A 21,826-nucleotide genomic window follows, 5' to 3' on the forward strand; every position below is an offset into this window, starting at 1 on the left:
AAACACTTACTTTAATAAATGTTTTTTTTTTCATTCAAGATGATGGGACAGAGATCATCAACCTCACCACTTTAATTTTGTCAGCTGGTTGGTACATTAAATATTAAATATTATTAAAGTATTAGACCTGAAATCAGGAAGGAGAAGGAAGGGAAGAAAGATGGATAGAGACAGACTATGTGACCCTAGGCTCTTTGTCCCCAGCAACTTTTATTTAAAACCCTTACTTTCTGCCTTAGAATCAATATCAACTATTGGTTCCAGGGCAGCAGAGTGATATGGGCTAGGCATATTAATGACTTGCCCAGGGTCACACAGCTAGGAAATGTATGAGGCCAGAATTGAGACCAGAACTTCTGGCTCTCTATTCACTAAGGCACCTAGTTGCCTCACAACCTTTTAAAAGCATAAATTTCAGAAGAAATAAGGATATGCATCTGAAGGAAGCATTTCCTCAAAGAAGAATTAGCATTTATTAAGTACCTATCAGTCACTGTGCTAAGCACTTTACAAATATCTCATTTGATCCCCACAACTCTAGAAATCAAGTGTTATTATTATCCTTGTTTTATAGTTGAAGAAATTGAGGCAAGAAAAAAAAAAGTGTTTTGTCCAGGATCAGACAGCTAGTGAGCAGAACCAGATTAAACTCAGGTCTTCCTGACTCCAGCATCCTATCCATTGTGCTACCTGAGTCTAGAATTAGAAACTTCTCTCCCAGTGATGCTATCAGATAGTAGCATGCTTCTCCTGAATAAGTATTTCCTGAATATTTGTAAGAATCTGGAGCTGACATCACCTTCACCAAAAGCATGTTACTTCATGTTCACTGCACCTGGCACTGTGTATTACAGTTAAAGGTGAGGTTCTCTAGCATATAATAGAGGCTTAATGATGTTTCCTAAAGGAAAAAAAAGGTACATCAGACCTACCTACATAATGGAAAGGTATATTAAAGAGCTAGAAAAATGAAATTAACTTATGTTTTTTAAACTTACAAGTTTAACATCATGATTAAAAAAAAAAAAAAACATGAAGGTAACCCTGGGTCCTGGAAGGCTCTGCCAGAAGACTGACATGTCTAGCAATTGCCACTTAGCTGCAAGTACTTCATATGGATGTCTATTGTTTGATGACTAAACTAAGTTTGAATGGGGTTTGGCTGCTGCTGTTTTATTAGATTTGAACATGTCTGTAAATAATATCTACAAAGCAACTTCATCCAATACCTCTGGCTCTCCAATGGGATTAATTTTTTTGGCCATGGCAATTCTTAAAAGACTCTCTACAATAGACAAACTCAAATAAAGAGAGATTGTTCCTGAAAGGAACCACAGTACAGATGCTTGAGGTATTAAAATAAATATGGTACAGTGAACATCATTTAATGTTTGATTCAGGGTCTTCCAGATTATCAGGGACATCATTAATGGTGATATTAGAAACTTTCCCCACTATCATATGCCAAACAGTGCAGTGATGCTCACTTCAATGGGTTTGGAAGGAAGGAGAAGAGATTACTGTAGTATATCTCTAGTATGTAATCATTTCTTCCTACTGTTTTATCAGAGTTTCACGGAGCTATAAATAACCTGACAAAGCTAGTTCATCCAGTTACCACCTCTGGTTCATTTATCCAACTCCAGAAATTTCACTATTGATTTCTCAGAAGAGGCACTTGATCTTATCTCTGAGATAAACTAGTCCTGTCCGACAGTACTGCTTCAAAGTTAAATTAATATCTTAAAAGCATTTATGAAAGCACAGAACACAATTGTGATTATGCCCACTACTAGCAATTACAAAGAAGTTGAGAGCAGGAAGTCAGGAACTTTCAGCAGAATTTAATTAAACAAATTGGACTCTGTCAAATGATCCTCCAGATTATCAGCCTTCTGTAAAGTGTCAAGAGATTTTTAATGAAAAGTTAAGACATCAGCAGCAGGGTTTTTGACATCTTGAGTGACATAAGCAAGGCTCTCACTCTCAAGCTTAAGCATAGTAAAAATTTTACTTTCTGAATCTGCAACACCACTTTGAGATAGTATTCTTACCTTGCTCCTTTATTATTTCCTACAGAATTGCCTTTGGCATACATTCTTCTCTTAATTTTTAAAACATATTTTTCTGTATTTATACACAACTTGAAATAATTATTTGAAATACATTTGTAAATACAGCAACCCACATCACATTAGCATAACTCAGAGTTGTTGGATAATGTTTGGAACGAATACTTAGTAGTAGCTGTTGACCATCATACTCAAGCAAGACCAAAATAATCATTATGTAGGTGTCAATGCATCTCACATTTCCTTTGTATTATTGCAATTCTGCTTTGTTCATGAAACACACAACTTTTTTTTTTTTTGGCTTAGGCATGTCATGCTGGATGGTCCCGTGCCAGTGTCTCCCATGACTCAAAATCAATACCAAAGTTCTTCAGAGAGACCTTGAGAGCTTCCTTGTATTGCTTCTTCTGACTTCACTTGCTTTGTGTGAGTTCTCTGTAAAACAGTCTTTTAGGCAAAGGTATGTTTGACATTAAAATGATGTTGCCAGCTCATCAGAGTTGCATTTTCAGGAGAAGAGTTTGAATGCTTGGCAGTTCAATTCAAAAAATTCAAGAGTTAAGTGCCCCATACCATATTTTGAGGTGATTTTCAAAATCTTCCTAAGAGATTCAGTTTCCTGGGGTGGTGCTGACAGACTGTCCAAGTTTTACAGGCATACAAAAATGAGGTCACCGCAAAGGTTCTTTACACCTTCGGTTTGGTAGGCAGCTCAATACCTCTCCTTCCATATGTTTTTCTTCAGAGCCTACCAAACACTGAGGGTAGTTTTGGCAATGGGTGCAACAACCTAATCATTTATGTGTACATTTGGGTAAATATCCTGCCAAGTACTATTCATAACAGAGGAAAAGTGCCCATATTTAAAATTAAAAAAAAAAAAAAACACTAGTTTCTAATCCCCAGTTCTGATACCAGATTAGCCAGGTGACTATTGCATAACCTCTTTATGCCTCATTTTCTTCATTCATAAAAGAGTAGAAGATAATATCTATATTGCCTACCACCCGAGCTGTTGTGAGGAAGTCCTTTATAAATGTAAGTGACTTATTGTAACTGTAGTGAATTTTGTCATTCAATGCTTAGAAATTTTTAAGAAAATTATTTATTCTAGTCCTTTAAGTCCCCTTCAATAATCATGAACATTTCATTGAGTCAGGTTCTTAAATATACATGCCCCTCAGAAATAAAGGAAAGGGAAAAACAAACACTAGTATGAGCAAAAGCATATTGGAAATGTGTTAGAGAAAATAAAGTTTTAGAAACACTGAGATTACCATTATTATGAAGTCACTATATTAATACTGCTACAACCACTGTATCAATATCTAGCCAAAAGAAATATGAACCCATTAGGTTCCTTTAGTGTGAGGAATAGTCCAAATGGATTTATCAAGGATGTTTAGCAATAATTCTGAAAGGGTGTGGATATGATGACTCTATAAATCCTTACAATGTTAGGATTCAGAATACTATTTCCACGGAACAAATAATAAAAACAAACAAAAAATCCACCATGATATAAAAGGACCACTAGAGGGCATACATAATCCATGGCAGTCAGCCAAGAAAGAATTACTATGTAAAACCAGGGTTCTCCCTGAGTAAATAGTGTAATTATTTACAACTAGCATCAGTCCTTCCTAAAAATAGGACTAATACATAAAGAATGCTGTCTTTCATTTTTTTTAATGACTACTTTAAAAAGGAAGAAAGGGAGACAAGCTCACTAGTTTCCTAAATTTTAATAAGAGCTATTAGCTATTTCACACATTTACCATTTGAACTCTATGGAATTGCCTTCCAAATATGTACCGTTTGGGGACAAGACCTTTGGCTCTGAACAATACAGTAAATATTTCAGATGGAAAATGAAGGCATATGCATTGGCAGAAAACATTGAGGAGCTCCCTTACCAAATAGAAATCATAAATCTGATTCTTATTTCTATCACTATTATAATATCAAACAATCCTAAACAGTGTACCTAAGAGTAAAGCAAAATAAAGACTAATTTACATTGGGTAAATTATTTGTGACTATATAAAGAATTGGGCCACTCTATATGCTAATTCATTAACTTCCTATTTAAGTCCTCTGTATAACTATATTTATAAACACAATAACATTAAATGTATAGAATCAGTATTTAGATATATGAATTTTTCTATTTCATTTTTATGCTAATACACTAAAAGCCCTGCACCAAAATCAAAGAGTAAAAAATGTTGAAATATACTTTTTCACTTGATTAGTGACATGAAAGAAAGGGATGGCTTTTGACACCCTAATAGAAACTAAATATTGGTAAAGTATCATCTCCAATGAAAATGGATTTCTGTTCACTAGTTCAACAACAAAAACAAAATCCCAGAACTTATATTCCAGGGGTTACTTTAAATCTTGAAAGTCAACTATGTTTGAACCACTTAGATGAAAAGTATACTTAAATACAACACCAACCTGCCTTTTCTGGATTCCCAAAGTAGATCGTTTGCTGTTCAATGACCTGGAATACCTCAAGGCTTTCACTGAGTCTTTCCGGGAATTGCCAGAAAAAGAGGAATATCTCTTGTCAAATTTTCTCTTCACTCTACCTGCCATCTCGATCCAGGAGAAATGAACAACTCCAGGTCAAGTCAATATCCCCCAAACTAGCCAGAGAATAAATTAAATAATACCCAATTTGCAGGTTTCAAGGAACCATTGATAATGATATTTAAAACTTAAGTAAAGTTTGATCAGTTCTGTGAAAAAGCAACTTTAAAAAGACAGAGAAAAAAAAATAAATGCCAACCCATCTTGAGTAATCTCATTGAGCTCTACATCATATGAGTATGTGCACTTCACTTGAAGTTCACCACTAAGCTAAGGAGACTAAATCACATTAACTGAATACCTCTAGTTGGACAGGTCAGACCACGATGCCATTCAAGGAAATAGACAAAAGAGTGACCCATCCTGTTAAGCACATAAAAGGTGAATGAAAAGTAGATGAAGCTGAGTAAAACAGGGTATACCTGCACAACTTGATGCTTACAGGGTGTGGGCAAATACCTCAGGCCAAAAACAGCTTCTAATTTATTTCTTGCCAAAATAAATATATAATGTACAGAAAAGAGTCAAAAATCATAATCATACTTTTGCTTGAAAATCCAAAGTTTTTTTCAATATGCTGGAGGGGTTTTTTCACCTTCAAGGGATTAAATCCCTGTCAAAAATCCATGTGAAAACATTTTCATCCAAATGAAAAATCTCATAAAGATTAAAAACCACAATAGAATTATGGAAATTGCTCCCGGACTTTTTCATAACTCGTCTGTCCATAAAAGGAAGGGTGTTGGAAATATCATACTTCTTTAAAAAGAAAGCATTAGCATCATTTATACCTATTTATGTCCACCATATCAGATTTAGCCCTTCAAAATCCATATTTCCATAGGGAACTTCCACTGGGGGAGTTAATTCACTCGCTTAAGAAGTACACAATGAATATCTTTCCATTCATTCATTACTTTCCTTTATTTTGCCTCTTGTCTATCTATGAGGTTATATAAGGCTGTGTAATGAAGATGATGAAAATGACCAAATAAAAGGGAAGTGGGTGCAGGTGACCATGAATACATATTATAATTCCAGAAGACAATGATGTGCTTTGGAAACTAAAAAAGCACTACCCAGAGTACAAAGGCAAATTAAATTTAACAATCTTATACACTATGACTTTCAAGAACTTTCTCAATTTTATAGTATGATATTTGCAAGAAAATAAATGAATATATTTTAAATTCTCAGTCTTATCTACCTCTGCTCAAATCCAACTCTGATGGCTCATCTTGGCATGGAGGGTAACCGGTAACCCTAAATTCTCATGATCTAAACCAGCAGAACCCAAGCTCTGATGGTCCTACCGAACAGGAAAGACTTTAAACATGGACCTGGAAATGGACTGTGCATCCATCACAGGAGGAAAGGTCTAGATAAGAAATTTAGAGAAGTTCCTTGGCCATGGGTTTGCCACCAGTTGATGAAATCAGGATGAAGAAAGTGTTAAACACTAAAAGACCACCCACTATCTACATAGGTATAGTGAGCTTACTAATTGCCTCTAAATAGACTGTGCCCACACCAACAAAATGATGGACATATGACCATCCCTAGAATGCAAAGCTATATATAAAAGCCAAGTGGCAAAATCATAAATAAACGTTATAATTTTGCACCTCAAAAATATATGGGCTATGTGGTAAATGTGCCAGAATTTAGAATATCACTTACCTAAGAGCAGAAACACAACTAAATATGAAAGGGGATAAATTATGATAAAGTATACATAACGTTAAAGAGTAACATTGAAAGTCTCTATGCAATTTTAAGATTTCATTGCCTAAAATTCCATTAAATGGGACACCTTGTACGAAGAAAAACAACCACGAGAAAGTACAGTAGTGAAGTAAATGTAACAAGCTGGCAAAACTCACAAACTTATTAATTATGCAAACTATCATTTAGGTTATTATACCAAGTTTCTCAACTTGACCTTGCTTCTCATCTTAATCATTGGATATGCTTTAGTTAAAAAGTATTTTTGGATCATTTAAGCCTTTTCTTTTTAATACAGACCTGTGATTTTGTCCAGGTTTTGTAGGACACCCCTGGGTGGAAGCTACTATAACTGTTGTTTATGTCTACAACTTACTGTATTAGGGAAATGAAAGTTTATGTGATTTGCTCATGGTCATATGGCTAGAATGTCAGAGGCTTACTCTACCATTATGTCTCAAAAATAAAAACACTCAAATTTCTGTTACAAAACGATGCAATCACAAAAGCAAAACTTAAGGCTTAATTCTTATCTATAGCCCCACTCTCATCCCTCAAAATGACTAAAATCCTAACAACTAGCAATAAAATTTATGTAGAATGATCATTCATCATCAAATGATCAACATCCTTACATAATCCTATTGCTTCTCAGAAAAAGAAATAATCAGGATCCTGCACATTGCGAAAATACTCAGATGCTCTGCACAGCTTCTATCACTGGCGTATTCGTGTTCTCCTTTTAAAACACAGAATAAGTTGTTTCCTGAGTGACCATGCCATATAGCATCTATTACTGTAACATGGATACAGTGAAATTGTATTCAACAAATGGAGTTTGTTATTATATTATATACATAAGCACTGTAGAAGGCACAAGAATAAACCTTGCCTTTGCTATTGGAATGATAGTGAGATATAGAAATAGAGAGAGATGGATATAATTTTATATGTATGTGTATATACATTTACATACAATTTTTTTTTTTATAAACCCTTGACTTATGTGTATTGACTTATAGGTGGAAGAGTGGTAAGGGTAGGCAATGGGGGTCAAGTGACTTGCCCAGGGTCACACAGCTGGGAAGTGTCTGAGGCTGGATTTGAACCTAGGGCCTCCCGTCTCTAGGCCTGGCTCTCAATCCACTGAGCTACCCAGCTGCCCCCATACAAATTTTTTTTTAAATTGCACATAAAGCTCTGGATTTAGTGCTCTGCATGTCTTAAGTTCAGTACTACTGGTATTTTATGAACAGAGAAGATGTCTTAATTTTTATATTTTTCATAGTAGTACTTTAATATTGATTCTCATTACATTTGTTTTATCATCTTCACCCTAGTGAAGTGACATATGGTTCTCATATGAATGTGGTGACTTGTGCAAATTTACTAGCAAAATTTCTATTCTCTTTAGTATTAAGTTTTAAGATATATACACACATATAATGCTCAAAAGGATAAAAATAATTTAGAAATATTGTCCAAAAGTTAAGACAGTTGTAGTGTAAATTATAAAGGTTGCTTAACATTTGATCAAAGGGCGCTATAGTTTTAGTTTAGATTCAATGTTGGTAAATAAATAGAAGACAATAAAACGCATAAAATATGTTAAGACAAAAACCAAGATAACAATTTGCTATTCACAGTTCAATAAACTGCCGGATAACAAGCCCTGTAACAATGACTATATGCAAATTTGCTCAAAAAAACTTTTAATTAATTTAAATACTTTTTGATCCAGCTGAGTGTTTGCTCTCTTTTTTCCAAACCACTTAGAGAATTCAGACAGAATCCCCAATTGGCAACTATATTTTTGCAACTTGTTCACGTCAGCTATTTAATCCAAGGGGAAAACAACATTCCTTTTGTTACTTTCCAAAGTTTCCAAACTCTTCATGCCAAAGACATGATTTTATTCATAGCAAAGAAAAGGTTTTCTACAGTCAATAAAAATTCTAGTTAAAAAATCAGAGGCTATCTATCATTTATCAAACTTTCTACTGATTGGAGCCTATCTTCACTTTTTAAAAAGTCTTTATTCTTTCATTTTATTGATGTGTTTTGACTTGCATTACAAACAATGAGAGATTACCTCCACTTTGGGAAATATCTCTTATAAACCTAGGGGGTATACTCTTAACTGTTTAATAATAACAATAAGGACATTTTCCTCTTTCTATGATCTTTCTATGATCTCTTTTTGATATAGGCCTGGCAGTATTATAGGTAGTAGTACATAGTAGTATAGTGTCCAAGGGCACATCCTTTTTAGTAACCTTTCATGTATAACTCCAAAATAAATGCTTTCTAGAATTCTTATACCTATTCACAAGTGCACCAAATCATACATACAAATATCTGTTTTTCTATAGCAAATTTTTTCATTTTCCTGTTTTTTCATCTATGTCATTTTAGTAGGAATGAAGTAGAATCTTTGAATTGTTTTAATTTTCATTTCTATCATTAGTAGTGATTTTGAAAAACCAACAATATTTCCCTTTCCTCTTTTCTGCTTCATACAAATTTGAGACAATTCAATAAATCATGTTTCTAGGAACATAAATAACAATGTCATTCTCTTCTCCCCTCCTCTTCCTTCTTTGGACAATAATGCTTACCAAAATATTAAAAATGGAAGAAAAAACTATATAAGAAAATGGTCAAGGCCTCTAAAGATAAATATAAAGTTGTTGTCTTGTTATGTTTTTTTAAAAATACCATACGTCTTCAATCAAATCATATGATAGCAAAAAATGTCATCAATGTCTATATCCTAAAGCAAACAAACTCAATCTAGATTGTGATATAAACACCCATAACTAGTATTTGTTTTCCCTGGGAACCTGGATCATTTTTTAAACATCTTTTATGCATTATCAATCACAATCACTCTAAAAATGATGTTTTCCTTAATTATTTTAGAAGATGAAAATGATATATGTGTTTCATATTTAATATTTGTGGGTATTAAAGCAAAATGTCCATTAAAATTTTTTAAATTAAAAATAATTTTGGACATCCTGACATTATTTTGTTGTTGATTTTATGGGTGCTATTGTAATAAAATTCCATTACATTCATATGTCATAAGTCATTATTCAATTGATAGGTTTGCCCTCTAGTTTCTGAGTTAAAATTACTGTGAAAAGATCTGCTAGAAACATTTTTTGCATGTTTATGTTCTTTTCCTCTTTCTTCTGATATCTTTGTGTATTAGAACTCATAGTGGCAACACTGGGTTAAAAGATAAACCCAGTTTAATGACTTTTTAGGCATACTTGCATATTGCTTTTCAGAATGATTGGATCAGTCCACAGTTCTATCAACAGTGCATCAGACACTCCAACTGTAATTTTTCCTTTTTTGTGTGACTTTAAAAAAATCTGAGAGATATAAAATAAAACCTCAGCATTGCTTTAATTAACATTTTCTAATTATTTATGATTTGGAGGATTTTCTCATTTTGTTATTGATAGCTTGACAGTATTCCTTTGAAAACTGTCTTTTTATTTCTTTGATCTTTTATCTACTGGAAATTAGTTCTTGCTCTTGAAAATTTGGATCAGTTCCTTAAACATCCTGGACATGAAGCCCTTATCAAAAACTTTGCTGCAAAGTTGGTGAGGGAGGGTTTCCAATGACATATTCCCATTCTCATTTTTAATCCACTGATTTGGCTCATGCAAAAACATTTAAATTATGTTTTCTTTATATTGGTAAAAGCGGGAATAAAGACATGAAAAGTGGAGAGAGAAAAAATATAATATATAAAACACTTTTAGACCAAGAAGGATTAGTTACTGACTTTCTTTTTTTTTTTAATTCTACATGTCCTTATTTATTTGAAATAACTCTAAATTAGAGTTTTCTTCAAAGTTAAGTATTCCTGATGTTTAACAAGGCTCCAAATTTTTTTTTAAATTCTATTTTTCTATATTTCTTTAAGCTTTTTAAAAAAATACTTATTCAAAGTGATTTAAGTGGTTGAAAGCTATTTCAGAAGGTTAAGTGATCTTTATCAACAGATAATTTCTATGACTCAATTGTCTGTTAAGGTGGAAATATTTTGGCAAGTTGCTTCAATTTTTTGGAGATCAGTTTTTTCATGTATAAAATGGATGGTTGGGATTACATCATTTGTAAATAAATCTCTGATACAAATCTAATATTCTGTAATATTTTCCCCAATTTTGTACAGGATATATGCTACTATATTAAAATTCAACTTCACCGGGATTTCAATTCCTCCTATGGGATTTAAAGTACAGGTTTCTCTTATGCAAAAATAAATAAAAAAATTTAATTCCATATTCCCATAAAGTAGATTTAAGAATGGCTTAGTTTGTCAAAATGAACCTAGAAGTTGGTTCAAATCAAAAACTTGCTATGACTCCTTCAAAAGAGTACACAACAGAAAATACAGCTGAGGTCTATATCTTTTCAACATCTGACAAAATATTGCTTTTGAAACATTTTTTAAATCTGGCATGTGTGTATATATATTTATGGAATAATTTAGAATATATCTTGCTATCTAATGCTCCACGTTATAAATACATTTGGCTCCTCATTAAATTCCTTAAATGTATTAAAAATAAAGATGTAATTTGAAGCTACGAACATTCATTCATTAAGTTCATGCCACATTTTTTGTTCTCAGCTAAAATCATTTGTTTATTTGAACTGATCTCCTTTTGTTCTTTTGCAGTGATTATTACAGTTCTGGTACAATAAGACATAAGAGACAATACCCTTTAAGCTCATCATTGTGAAGTATATTTAATACCTAGGACTCATCAGCTTCCCTAGACAGGTCATCAGTCAATATCTTTAGAGAATGACAATACAAAGGAAAATGACAGAGTCATAGATGGAGAGACTTTCTTGACTTTTTACTCTCCCTCTTACAGTCCCTGAACCACATTCAATCAGTTGCCACTTAATTCTATTTCAAGATCTCTCTCTTTTATCTACTTCTCTCCAATCACACCTCTATCACGCTATTGTTTCTGCCTGGACTATTCTAAGAGACTTCATATGTTGCCTCATCTCCAATCTGGTCTTTACCCAATAGTCAAAATATTCTTCTTTATGTACATCCATTAACCATGTCAGTCGGCTTGCTCAAAAAAACTTCAGCAACTCATTATAAAAGAAGCAACATGGGATACAAGGTAGAATGTTAGACCTACCTAAAGTTAAGTCCTAAAGTCAAACCTGACCTGCAACACTTAGAAGCTGAATGAACCAGAACAGATTTCATTAAGGTGACCCAGTCTCTTCATTTGCATAGTAAAGATAATTACTGTAGCACCCATCTGAAAGGGCCAGAATGAGATTCAAATATCATAAGTATATGGAGTATTGCAAAAATTTTAAAGTATTATTCAAATCAAATATTATTATTGCAATTATAATAAAATACAAATTCCCATGTGTGAATGTGTATTCTCAGAGCTTTACATAACTGTTAAACTGAGTAGAACCCAAATTAATTAATCTTCTAATGACTCTTTCACATTTTGTCATGAAATCCTCAAATACTTAAAATAAACAGTTACCAAATTCAAATACAGTCACCCACCAAAAATCACCTCCATTTGATGAAACTTCTGGTTCTAAAAGAAAAAGAAAGTGATATGGAAAGCAGAATATTATCAGAATAGACTAAAATATATGAGAGGAAGCGTATCATAAAAAAATTAGGGGGAAGAGATGACTTACAATTAAAATTTCAATCTATAATAAATCTGAAACACTTTACTAAAAAATTACTGACCCTATGTTTTCTTTATTATTAAATTATTTTACCTCCATGTAACTGAAAAATTTTATTTCCAATTTTTCCAGTGTCAAGCATATACATAGTCAGGCATTAATTAAGGAGATAAAGATCCTTCAAAGGGATTAACTATGAGATTTGTGTCAAATGCAAGCTGTTCGCTCTCTATGTCTGGAAATTTCAGCAGCAATTTGATCCCTTAACATAGCAGAGTTTATGAATGTTTTATGAACTTCATTTCAATATCACTCCAACAAATGAGCTCTAGTTTGCACAAACCCTGTCTCAGACAGCACAGTGAGCTCCAAGTTGCCTTCTAGGAATTTCAGACTGCCTCTACAACAGTACAAATTAATAAAGGATTTCTCTTTTACTCCCTCTACAAAATCTCTGACACAGACCCTACAACTCCACTAAAAATGAACGTCTATTAACTGACAAGTCTTGACAGCCGAAATCACCATGACTGCACTGGATAATACTGCCTCATTTTGCTTGGCCTAACATATAAATAAATTATGAGGTGTTATACTGGGGGGAAAAAAGCTGAGTCTTAAAAAAAGTAGTCAAGTGGAAAATGTTTTTAGGAAAGCCTGTTTCTGAGAATCATTTATTGCAGACACTGGAAAATATTTTGCAAATAAAAATTAATCAGGAGTATGTATTTGGAAATATTGGAAAGAAAAACAATGGGGGCATCTAGATGACTAAGTGGGTTGAGAGGCAGAGAGGTGGTAGGTTCTGGGTTCAAATCTAGGAAGGGAAGGGAATGGGGGAGGGAAGATGGAGAGAGAGAGAGAGAGAGAGAGAGAGATGAAAAGACAGAGAGAGAGAGAGCGCGGGCGCAAAGAAAGGAAGGAGGAAAGACCAGGGGATAATCAAAGTCACAAGTTATAAAAGTGGAAGATCTGATGCAAATTTATAACAAAACCCAATTAAGAGATAATAGGAAAAGAGGTTTTTGTGCCTCCATGGTACTCCCTAAGTCCTCAAAAGCACTCAGCTTTAAAGGGTTGTATTATCAAAGGGCTGTCAAAAGATTTTGTTTTATCAGTTTATTAGGAAAAATACACAATAAAAGTCCTAAAATTATTATTTTAAAAATTTCCAAAGCTGTGAATATGAATGTTTACATTCATCAACAGATTCTCTGTTCTCTGGTTCTCTGATGATCCTATTATGTTTGTTTGCTTCATAACACACCCCACACAGGAAGGAGCTTTTCTTGCTTTTGGCTTGTTATGGCATGAAAGTAAATGCATAGAGCCAACACATTCTCATCAAATTGACCCACTTGCTGTTCCCATACCCGACATTCCATCTCCCTTCTCAAACTTTTTTGCATACGTGGTCTGCCGTGCCCAAAATGCATTCATTCCCTTCTCACATCTATTTCTTGGACTCTGTCACTTCCTCTAAGACTCAAATCAAGTGCAACCTCCTACATATCCTGAACCCTCTGTTGTCAGTGCCCTTCCTAACTCCAAAATAACTAACATATTAATTCCATTGCATTTATTTCATGTTTATTTTTCTGTATCCATGTCATTTCCTTCAGGAGAATATCAGCTTCTTATACACTGCTATTCTGTCTTTGGATACCTAGCATCTATCACAATACCTGGCACATAGTAGGCAGTTAATAGACACTGGTTGAATGATATGAAGAAAAGGAGAAAATTAAAGGGAATGAAAAATGAGTCCTAGCAAGATAAATTAAAGGTGTTGACAGTGCTCACCTGAGAGACCAGACTATAGTCATTAAATTTCCTTAGGTATGTGTTACAGTGACTGTGTGAAGACACTGGAACCCAAGCAGATGTTCTCAGCATTAACCATGAAGCTCAAATTGTTTCATTAGTGTATTTGCCACTGTGGAATATGGAACATATTTACAAGTTGGGCTCCAGGGAAATCTCAGCTTTTGATTTCTTTTCACCATCCCCAGCACTATTTCTGAGTCCATCCCCTAAAATCCCATGGATTACCTCAAGGGTATTATGTGAAACTGTCATTAAAAACCAGCCCCTTGTTGAAATGAAGAAAACAAGTTTTTATTAACTCGGGAGTAATGGTAGAAGAACAAGGAAAAAAGCATTCAATGCTGCTAGTGGAGAGATTAGTCTCAGAATATCTGGCATTACCACTTGGAAAATCAATATAAAGCATGACAGCCAGAATAACTAGTGCATTCCAAATGTGTGAAAGAACCAGGTAACTCAAAACCAACCAAACAAAATTTTTCTTAAGCCAGCTTTAAACAAAGCAGCTGGGGAAGCAGATGAAGAACTCCCTAAAATACCCATGTGAAAACAATATTAATTTGTTTCTCAAATAATTAACATGAAAAGACAATTTACTAGTTCTGCCATTTTAAATCATAATATATGCCTTAGAGGTATGTGTTTAAGAACTTCAAATCTGCTCTCCCTGAATATGAAGATTTCAAATGGCAGAGCCAATTTCACATAAAATCATGAAGAAACAAGTCCATCGGCCATTATGTTTTCAATCACACTAGGAGGCAGTCTCCATCTTCGGTAAATGCAGTTTCCCACAGAGGCACCAAAGACAGGTCCCAGCAAGCTCTACTCCAATCTTGGTAACCTGGATTAGAGCAAGAAATACCACTGTGCACTGTGATTCCATAGCCTGATCTTCAAGGCTCAGGCTTCCAACTAGCCCATTCCTCAGTCATAAGTTTACTTCTCACTCACCTTCTGCACAATGTACAGTCAAATTGGACTAGTCATAAATCTCTGAAAACAACTCTCAGTTTGGTCATGTTATTGTCTCTGCTTTCCATCTACATCCATCCCAAAGCTTTCTTGGTGAAGATAAAATATCACATTCTGCATAAAGTCCTTTCCAGGTAGAAGTCATCTTACTACTTCAGATTTCCCAGAGTACTTTTTTAGAACCTGTCTATATCACTTATTTCATTGAAAAATAGCATCAGACAACCAATGAGTAGATCTGGAGCTACCATTTACTAGTCACATGACACAATCTCTCTGAGCATCAGTTTCCTCATCTATAAAATGACAATAACATTTAGACCTGAAAGAGAGTTTACACAGGTGAGATCTGAGAGAGCAAGCCCAGGGAAAGAGAGAAAGGAGAAAAAAAGAGGGGAAGGAGAGGGAAAGAGATTTTTCTAGACTTTTATTTCTTTTCAATTATAATGGCAAAAAAAGTTGTCCTCGGAGCTAAGAAGACTTTGGTTCAAATCCTTTTACCAGTGAAATCACAGAGTCCCTGTCTTTATCTTTGTCATATACTAAAGAAAAGCAAAAAATAGGCAGATGTATGCTCACCGAAGATATTCGCCTCTATAATAGACAGTTAATGTCTTGTACAAAGTCCAAGTGGAAAAGAAATTCTTTATAGAAGAGAGTGTTCTGAATACTCTAATTTGCCTATTACATATAGTCTACCAGTAACATCGAGCTTAAGACTATTGAAAGAAATCAGTAAGTGTTAGCGAGGCAGATTATGGCTATAGTCAAGCCTAGACACAGGAGGTCCTGGGTTAAAATTTAACATCACACAATTCCTACCTGTATGACTCTAAGCAAGCCACTTACATCTCATTGCCAATCTGCTTTGGAATCACTACCCATATTGATTCTTAGACCAAAGGTAAAAGTTTTTCAAAGAAAGGTATCAGTGAAATCCATGTCCACTGAAAAAGAAAGAATAATCTTTGATTATTCTTAAATGAATTACTTGGAGATATCAGGGGGCAGCTGGGTGATTCAATGGATTGAGAGCCACACCCAGAGATGGAAGGTCCTGGGTTCAAATGTGACCTTGGGCAAGCCACTTAACCCTTATTGCCTAGACCTGGCCACTCTTCCCTCTTACAACCAATACACAATACTAATTCTAAGATAAAAGATAAGGGCTTTTAAAAGAAAAAAAGAAGAAAAAAGGAATAACTGTGATCTGGAGTCAACATAGGACTCTGTAATAAGAGGATGCAACCAGCAATTTTTTGAGCAGGCAATAATGTAGGACCTTTATATGAAAAGGCCAACTGAGGTTCTCCATCTTATTTAAAATTCCAATTTAAAAATAATAAGCCCCCAAATTGATGAAAGTACAATATTGGATCATAATTAAAAAGTAGAGGGGAACATTATTGTTATCTAATCAATCTCCACCATTTCAATGAGAATGAGACAGAAGGCCTAACAGGGTTAAATGATTTCCTTGAGATCATGCAAGTAGTAAGGCTCAGGACCAGAAATTCAGAGCCTCTGACTTTCCACTCTGATTAATCTTACACAGAAATGACAGAAAAAAATGGTCTCCATAATGATCAAGTGATCTACTTCATTAATTATTTCTATAAGCCAGTAAAAAAACAAAAGATTATCAATTCAGTTGACTGTATAACCCAAACTTGTTAAACTGAAAACAGAAGGCTGGCTCTAATACCCCAAAACTCCTTGCTTATTTCTCCTTACCTTAAGCAATATCAAATGGTTACAATTAGTCTACTCTAACAGAGAAGTCAAACCCTACAAATCAACAAAATTTGATTTGTAAGAGGAAAGAAGAAGCACACCTACCTACTATCAACATACATGTTGAACATAAATTCAAAACCTAATTCTGTAATTTAGTATTTAATAAGATTTTTGTTGACAGAAAACCATCTCATTTCTTTATGTCCTCCCCCACAATGCTTTGAACACTGTGTGTGCAGCAAACATTTAGAGACTAATAAGTATCAAAGTAACCACCATAATACTCAGATACTAAAATGATATGATATTCCTTTGTGGACTCTACAACTTAAGAAAGGCACCAAAATAATGGATTAAACTCAGAGAAGAGTCACAAACATAATCGAAGGTTTTAAGAATAAGATCCAGGGGGAAAAAAGGGGCTAAAAATGGATATTCTTTGCAGAGGGAAAGAATTCAAGTATAGAATATATATGCTTCTCACCTCTTGATGTAGCCAAAAAAATAGCTAGCTATGCTAGAAATGATGGATGTAGTCAATTCATAAATAATCAAGCACCAATTATGCAGTGTGACAGCCTGTACTACTACAGGATGATATGTTCATTTTAATCATCTTGTTCTTCCTGTTATCACAGATGACCAGGAGGTAGCTATAAATACAAGGAAGAATTTGCTGAATAGGGGGGTTGTTGAACACTGCATGTGATCCTAGGAGAAACAATCCAATCTTTTTGGTGGAGATCTTTTAAAAATATAAAGAGTTAGATTTGTTTTACATGATCTAAAGGGAATCTGACTTGGAAACAGATAGGGTAGCCTTCAAAGCACATTCTATATTGTCCCATCCCCAAATCCTATGATACTAAGGTTTCTATTTCAAAAGTCCATGCTTTAAAAGTTCCACTTTTCAGGATCTTCTACATTTAGTTCATTTTTTTGTATCTAAAAAGTATGTCATGAAGTAAGACTGACAGCACCATGGAGTAGTTACTCATTTGAATGCAATATCATGGAATACATGGCTAAAGAATTTTAACACTAGAAACATCAGAACTTAAGAATATCTCAAAGGAAGAAACTGCATTAATTGACAAGGCGTCCTGTTTTTATATGTGAGGCAAAGGAAATAGAGACAGTAGGATGAACAATTCTATTTCAAAATAAAATTTTAATGTTTTTCATTCATAGACATGCCTGATGCTTGAAGCGTGTGGAGAAGTTTTTATGCTTATTATACTTTACCATTTCATTTCTTCAGGGTTATTGAATTCTACTTACATGTCTCAAATTTTCAGGGCTAAGTGACAAGGGCAAGAGCCAAAACATTCCCTCCCCACACTCTAAATGTTAAAAAGACCTAGAAAAAGGCCATCAGGATATCAAGGAGATGTGCTATGGAGGATTTATAGGAAGATGGACAATAAACACAAGAGATGAACAAGTATGAATGCAGAGAAGCCACATTACTGAGAAAAATGATCCAGTCAAGTATTGCAGAACCATAAGACCTTTTATGCCTTAAATTTCTCTAGTTTCAGATAAATCTAATATGATCCACATGGACTATATCCTTTATGAATGAGCTGAAATGAAATGAGCTGAGGGTGTTCCTGTCCCTGGCCCAGTACTCAGTGAAATAGAACAATGTTTTAATCAAAAAAAGCAGTTGACTGAACAAGATTTTCTCAAGTGTGACCTTAGTATTTATCCATGAGCCATAAACCAAAAGGCAAGATGCAGTCAATGAATAATACCCAATCATACATGACATTTTGGGAGAGAGGGAGAGACTTTTGCTACAATATATCTCCTCAATAGTATCACAATAATACAGAAACATCAAATCTGATGATGCTTACAAAATCCTATCCTGGCAGGTCAAATAAATCAAATTTCCTAAGAACTCGGATAAATTGAATTTTCTTACTTATGCATTCTCTTATAGAATAAGTGCTTTGATGATTTGGAAAATATCAATGCCCCACAGCTTTCAAAAGCACGCTTGCACGGCATTTGCAGATTTGGAAGCTAAAGCTCAAATAGACCAAGAATTTTGCTGACTAGTTCTGCCACCTTCCATTTTAGCATCAGAGGCTCACCTGAGGATAGTAAAGCGATTCAACATTTAGTCAACTATTGAGCTCTACCTGAGTAAACAGCATTAAGTGTTGGGGATAAATTTATTATCGTTCTGCCTCCTTCACTCCTTTCCTGCATAGCCTAACAATTTGACGTTCCTGAATTCAACCACACACCACCGTTATTCTGAGTAAAGCATGGTATTACAGAAAAATATTTCCTAAGAAAGTTTATCTGTCTTATAAAGAATAAACAAGATTTTCATCTCCTTGAAAGAGTAAATATTCAATGGTTAATGCTGTTTATGTCTAGAATTATATTTGGAATACAATATTATGAAAAGCTTGGGGAAATTTTGTGGCCTGCTTCTATTTCTAAATATGTCATCATAGTCTTATCTGATGATGATGAAGAAGAATGTTCAGGCTTTGAAGTAAGCCACTTCAAATTGAAGTAATGCCCCACCCAAAACAAATTCCTGAAATGGTGGTTACTCCTTCACACCCCATCAACAAACATTATGAAATGAGAGAGAAAAGAAGGCATAAGCTAGACAGGGGCATGTCTGTAGACCATTGTATTCATAAAGCAGAAATCCATTGATGATACCAAATAATCCCTTTAAAACAGAGTGATAGTGAGTTTTGTATTTAATTTAACAAATGAGACATACTCAGGGTAAGGCTCTCTGTTGGATATTTAGATGAATAATCCATAATAACTTCAGGGAGTTTACAGTCTTACAGATGATTTAAATGGTGCCAGCAAGTCAAATATGTTAATAGCAATAGAAAAAATTACAGTAGTTTTCTAAATGTTAAGCAAATCGTGTTAGAAAAAGTTGTTTCCATTTTTGATTCACTAATTAAGTTTGCAATAAGACAAACCTTGAGTGTACTACTCAGAAAAGTAATGATACTTTACTTCATCCCTTTCTTCAGAGAAAGGCAAAAATCAAACTAATACAAACTCTCAATAGTTAAGAGGTCAAGGCCACTGTCTTAGGCAACACATACCACACACCTTGAAGCTACCATTACATCTTCTTTAACAAGAACTGGATCAGGTTAACAACAATCCTGAATCTTGTTATAAAAGAATAGGGTAATCTGGATACTAGCACTAACCCTTTCAGGTCCCACCTGGGGTTGATTGATTATTGGTATGGGGCTCTATCAGCCCTGGATAATGTTCATCTGACTGCATTTCTCCCTCCCCAGAGTGGAGAATCAGAGGATCCACAGGTCAATCAATGTTCAAGATCAAATGTCGAAGGCAAGAGTTTAGGCAAGGCTCAGCCAAAGCAAAGCCAAGGTACCAAAAGACAAGGGGTCCAAGGGCTCCCTGTCAGGGGGCTCCCAGGGTATTTATATCCTTTCTGGCAGCTGCCTTTCCTCCTGTCCTCACGGCCTCTGGGAACATTCCAATGTCCAACTGTCTTCACCTGTCAATCAAGGTGTGACTCTCAACTCCCAGAGCTTGAATATGACAATCTCTAAAAGAAATTTAAATTGTATTCAATATATTCTGTGGAAGAAGTCAGGGAAATGAGTAAATCTCTTAAAAGTTGCCACGTTTTTTTTTTTTTAAAGTGAAATACAAGCTGCAATACTTGGATACGTAATTCTCAAAAACTTGAAATACTTACTCATTCAGATTGGTGTATTCTCTAAGCATCCTACATCCTAAGCCTGAGTTGGCTTTATCCTGATTGGCAGAAACATGTCATGAGATTCTATGTGTAACCACAACCTTACTTCATATCCTTTGTGGCTAACAGAAAAATTAGTTCACATAGTTCATGCTGTGGAAGGGGCAAATAAATAACGGGGGACCCCAACTACTGGAATTGATTGATCATTGACCTTCCTGAGATGCTAGAGGAACTATCTCTGACAGAACATGACTCATTTTCTCAAGGAAAAAAACTTACTCTGTCTTTGTCATCAGCTACATCACAGAGAGTGTCATCAAGGTCAAGGATCCCACCATCACCATGCTCCAAACGATGAACTTTTATCCAATAATTTGGATCCTACATTAAAAAAAAGAACAAAAATAATTAATATCTTTGAAGGCCATTCTGTAAGGCCACTTAACAAATCAAGATGTGATAAAATAAAATTCCCTACTTTTAAAAAAGAAGTGTCATATTTCAAAATCCCCTAAAATTTAAGCATCTCTATATCCACAAAATTCACTGCATCCTCCATTATGCATTTGTTCAGTAAATCCAGAAAAGGACTAGAGGTTTTTCTGTCTCTTTTTTTTTTTTTAAACATTTTTCATGGTACCATATAAACTTTTTTTTTATTTTAACCCTTGTACTTTGGTGTATTGTCTCATAGGTGGAAGAGTGGTAAGGGTGGGCAATGGGGGTCAAGTGACTTGCCCAGGGTCACACAGCTGGGAAGTGGCTGAGGCCGGGTTTAAACCTAGGACCTCCTGTCTCTAGGCCTGACTCTCACTCCACTGAGCTACCCAGATGCCCCCGGTTTTTCTGTCTCTTAATAAAAATCTAAGGCTTTACAGAGCTGTTATCTCCCTCAGTGTTGCTTCACAATTTCTTCCTAAATTTTTTTCAGAAAGTCTTCTGTTTGGTTCTCTCCTATATTCCCATAACTCCCCACTTGATATTCTACTTGTCTGGGTATCTCAAAATAGTCCATTACTGCTTACCTTCATTTTTGTCTTTCTATGCCTAGCACTGAGGACAGGTTCTCTCTACACAATAAGTGCTAAATAAATGTCTGTTTCATCTAATTGGCTACGGTGTTTACTCTCAACTACTTCATAAAAATTAGGCAAAATCTGAGAAATAGGTGGAAGTTGTTTGCATTTTTTACTTTCAAAAGATTTTCAAGCTATGAAATATTTGTCTACAAATTCATGTAAACAATAACAGGGCTGCCATTTTTATCTCTTTGGGGTTGGGACAAGACAAGGAGAAAGAAGAGACAGAACCCAAAATCAAAGAAAAGAGAGCAATTCTTTTGTCAACAAATGTTCCTCACATTTTTATGCTTTTACTAAACATCATAAAACACAAGGCTCCACTGCTAGGTTTATACATCAGATATGGGGGGGGGGGG

At 34.7% G+C, this 21,826-nt stretch overlaps 1 protein-coding gene across 11 annotated transcripts in view; it reads right to left on the minus strand.

The window, feature by feature from the left end:
• Nucleotides 1–21,826, minus strand: part of PARD3 (par-3 family cell polarity regulator) — a 756,723-nt gene that overhangs the window by 597,834 nt on the left and 137,063 nt on the right. For all 11 annotated transcript variants that reach the window (XM_044677679.1, XM_044677682.1, XM_044677677.1 and 8 more), the window contains exon 2: nt 20,668–20,769. In XM_044677679.1, coding sequence (XP_044533614.1) covers nt 20,668–20,769 — 102 coding nt within the window. The remainder of the gene's footprint in view (nt 1–20,667; nt 20,770–21,826) is intronic.

Source organism: Gracilinanus agilis, chromosome 5 (assembly GCF_016433145.1).
Source record: "Gracilinanus agilis isolate LMUSP501 chromosome 5, AgileGrace, whole genome shotgun sequence".
Taxonomy (NCBI): domain Eukaryota; kingdom Metazoa; phylum Chordata; class Mammalia; order Didelphimorphia; family Didelphidae; genus Gracilinanus; species Gracilinanus agilis.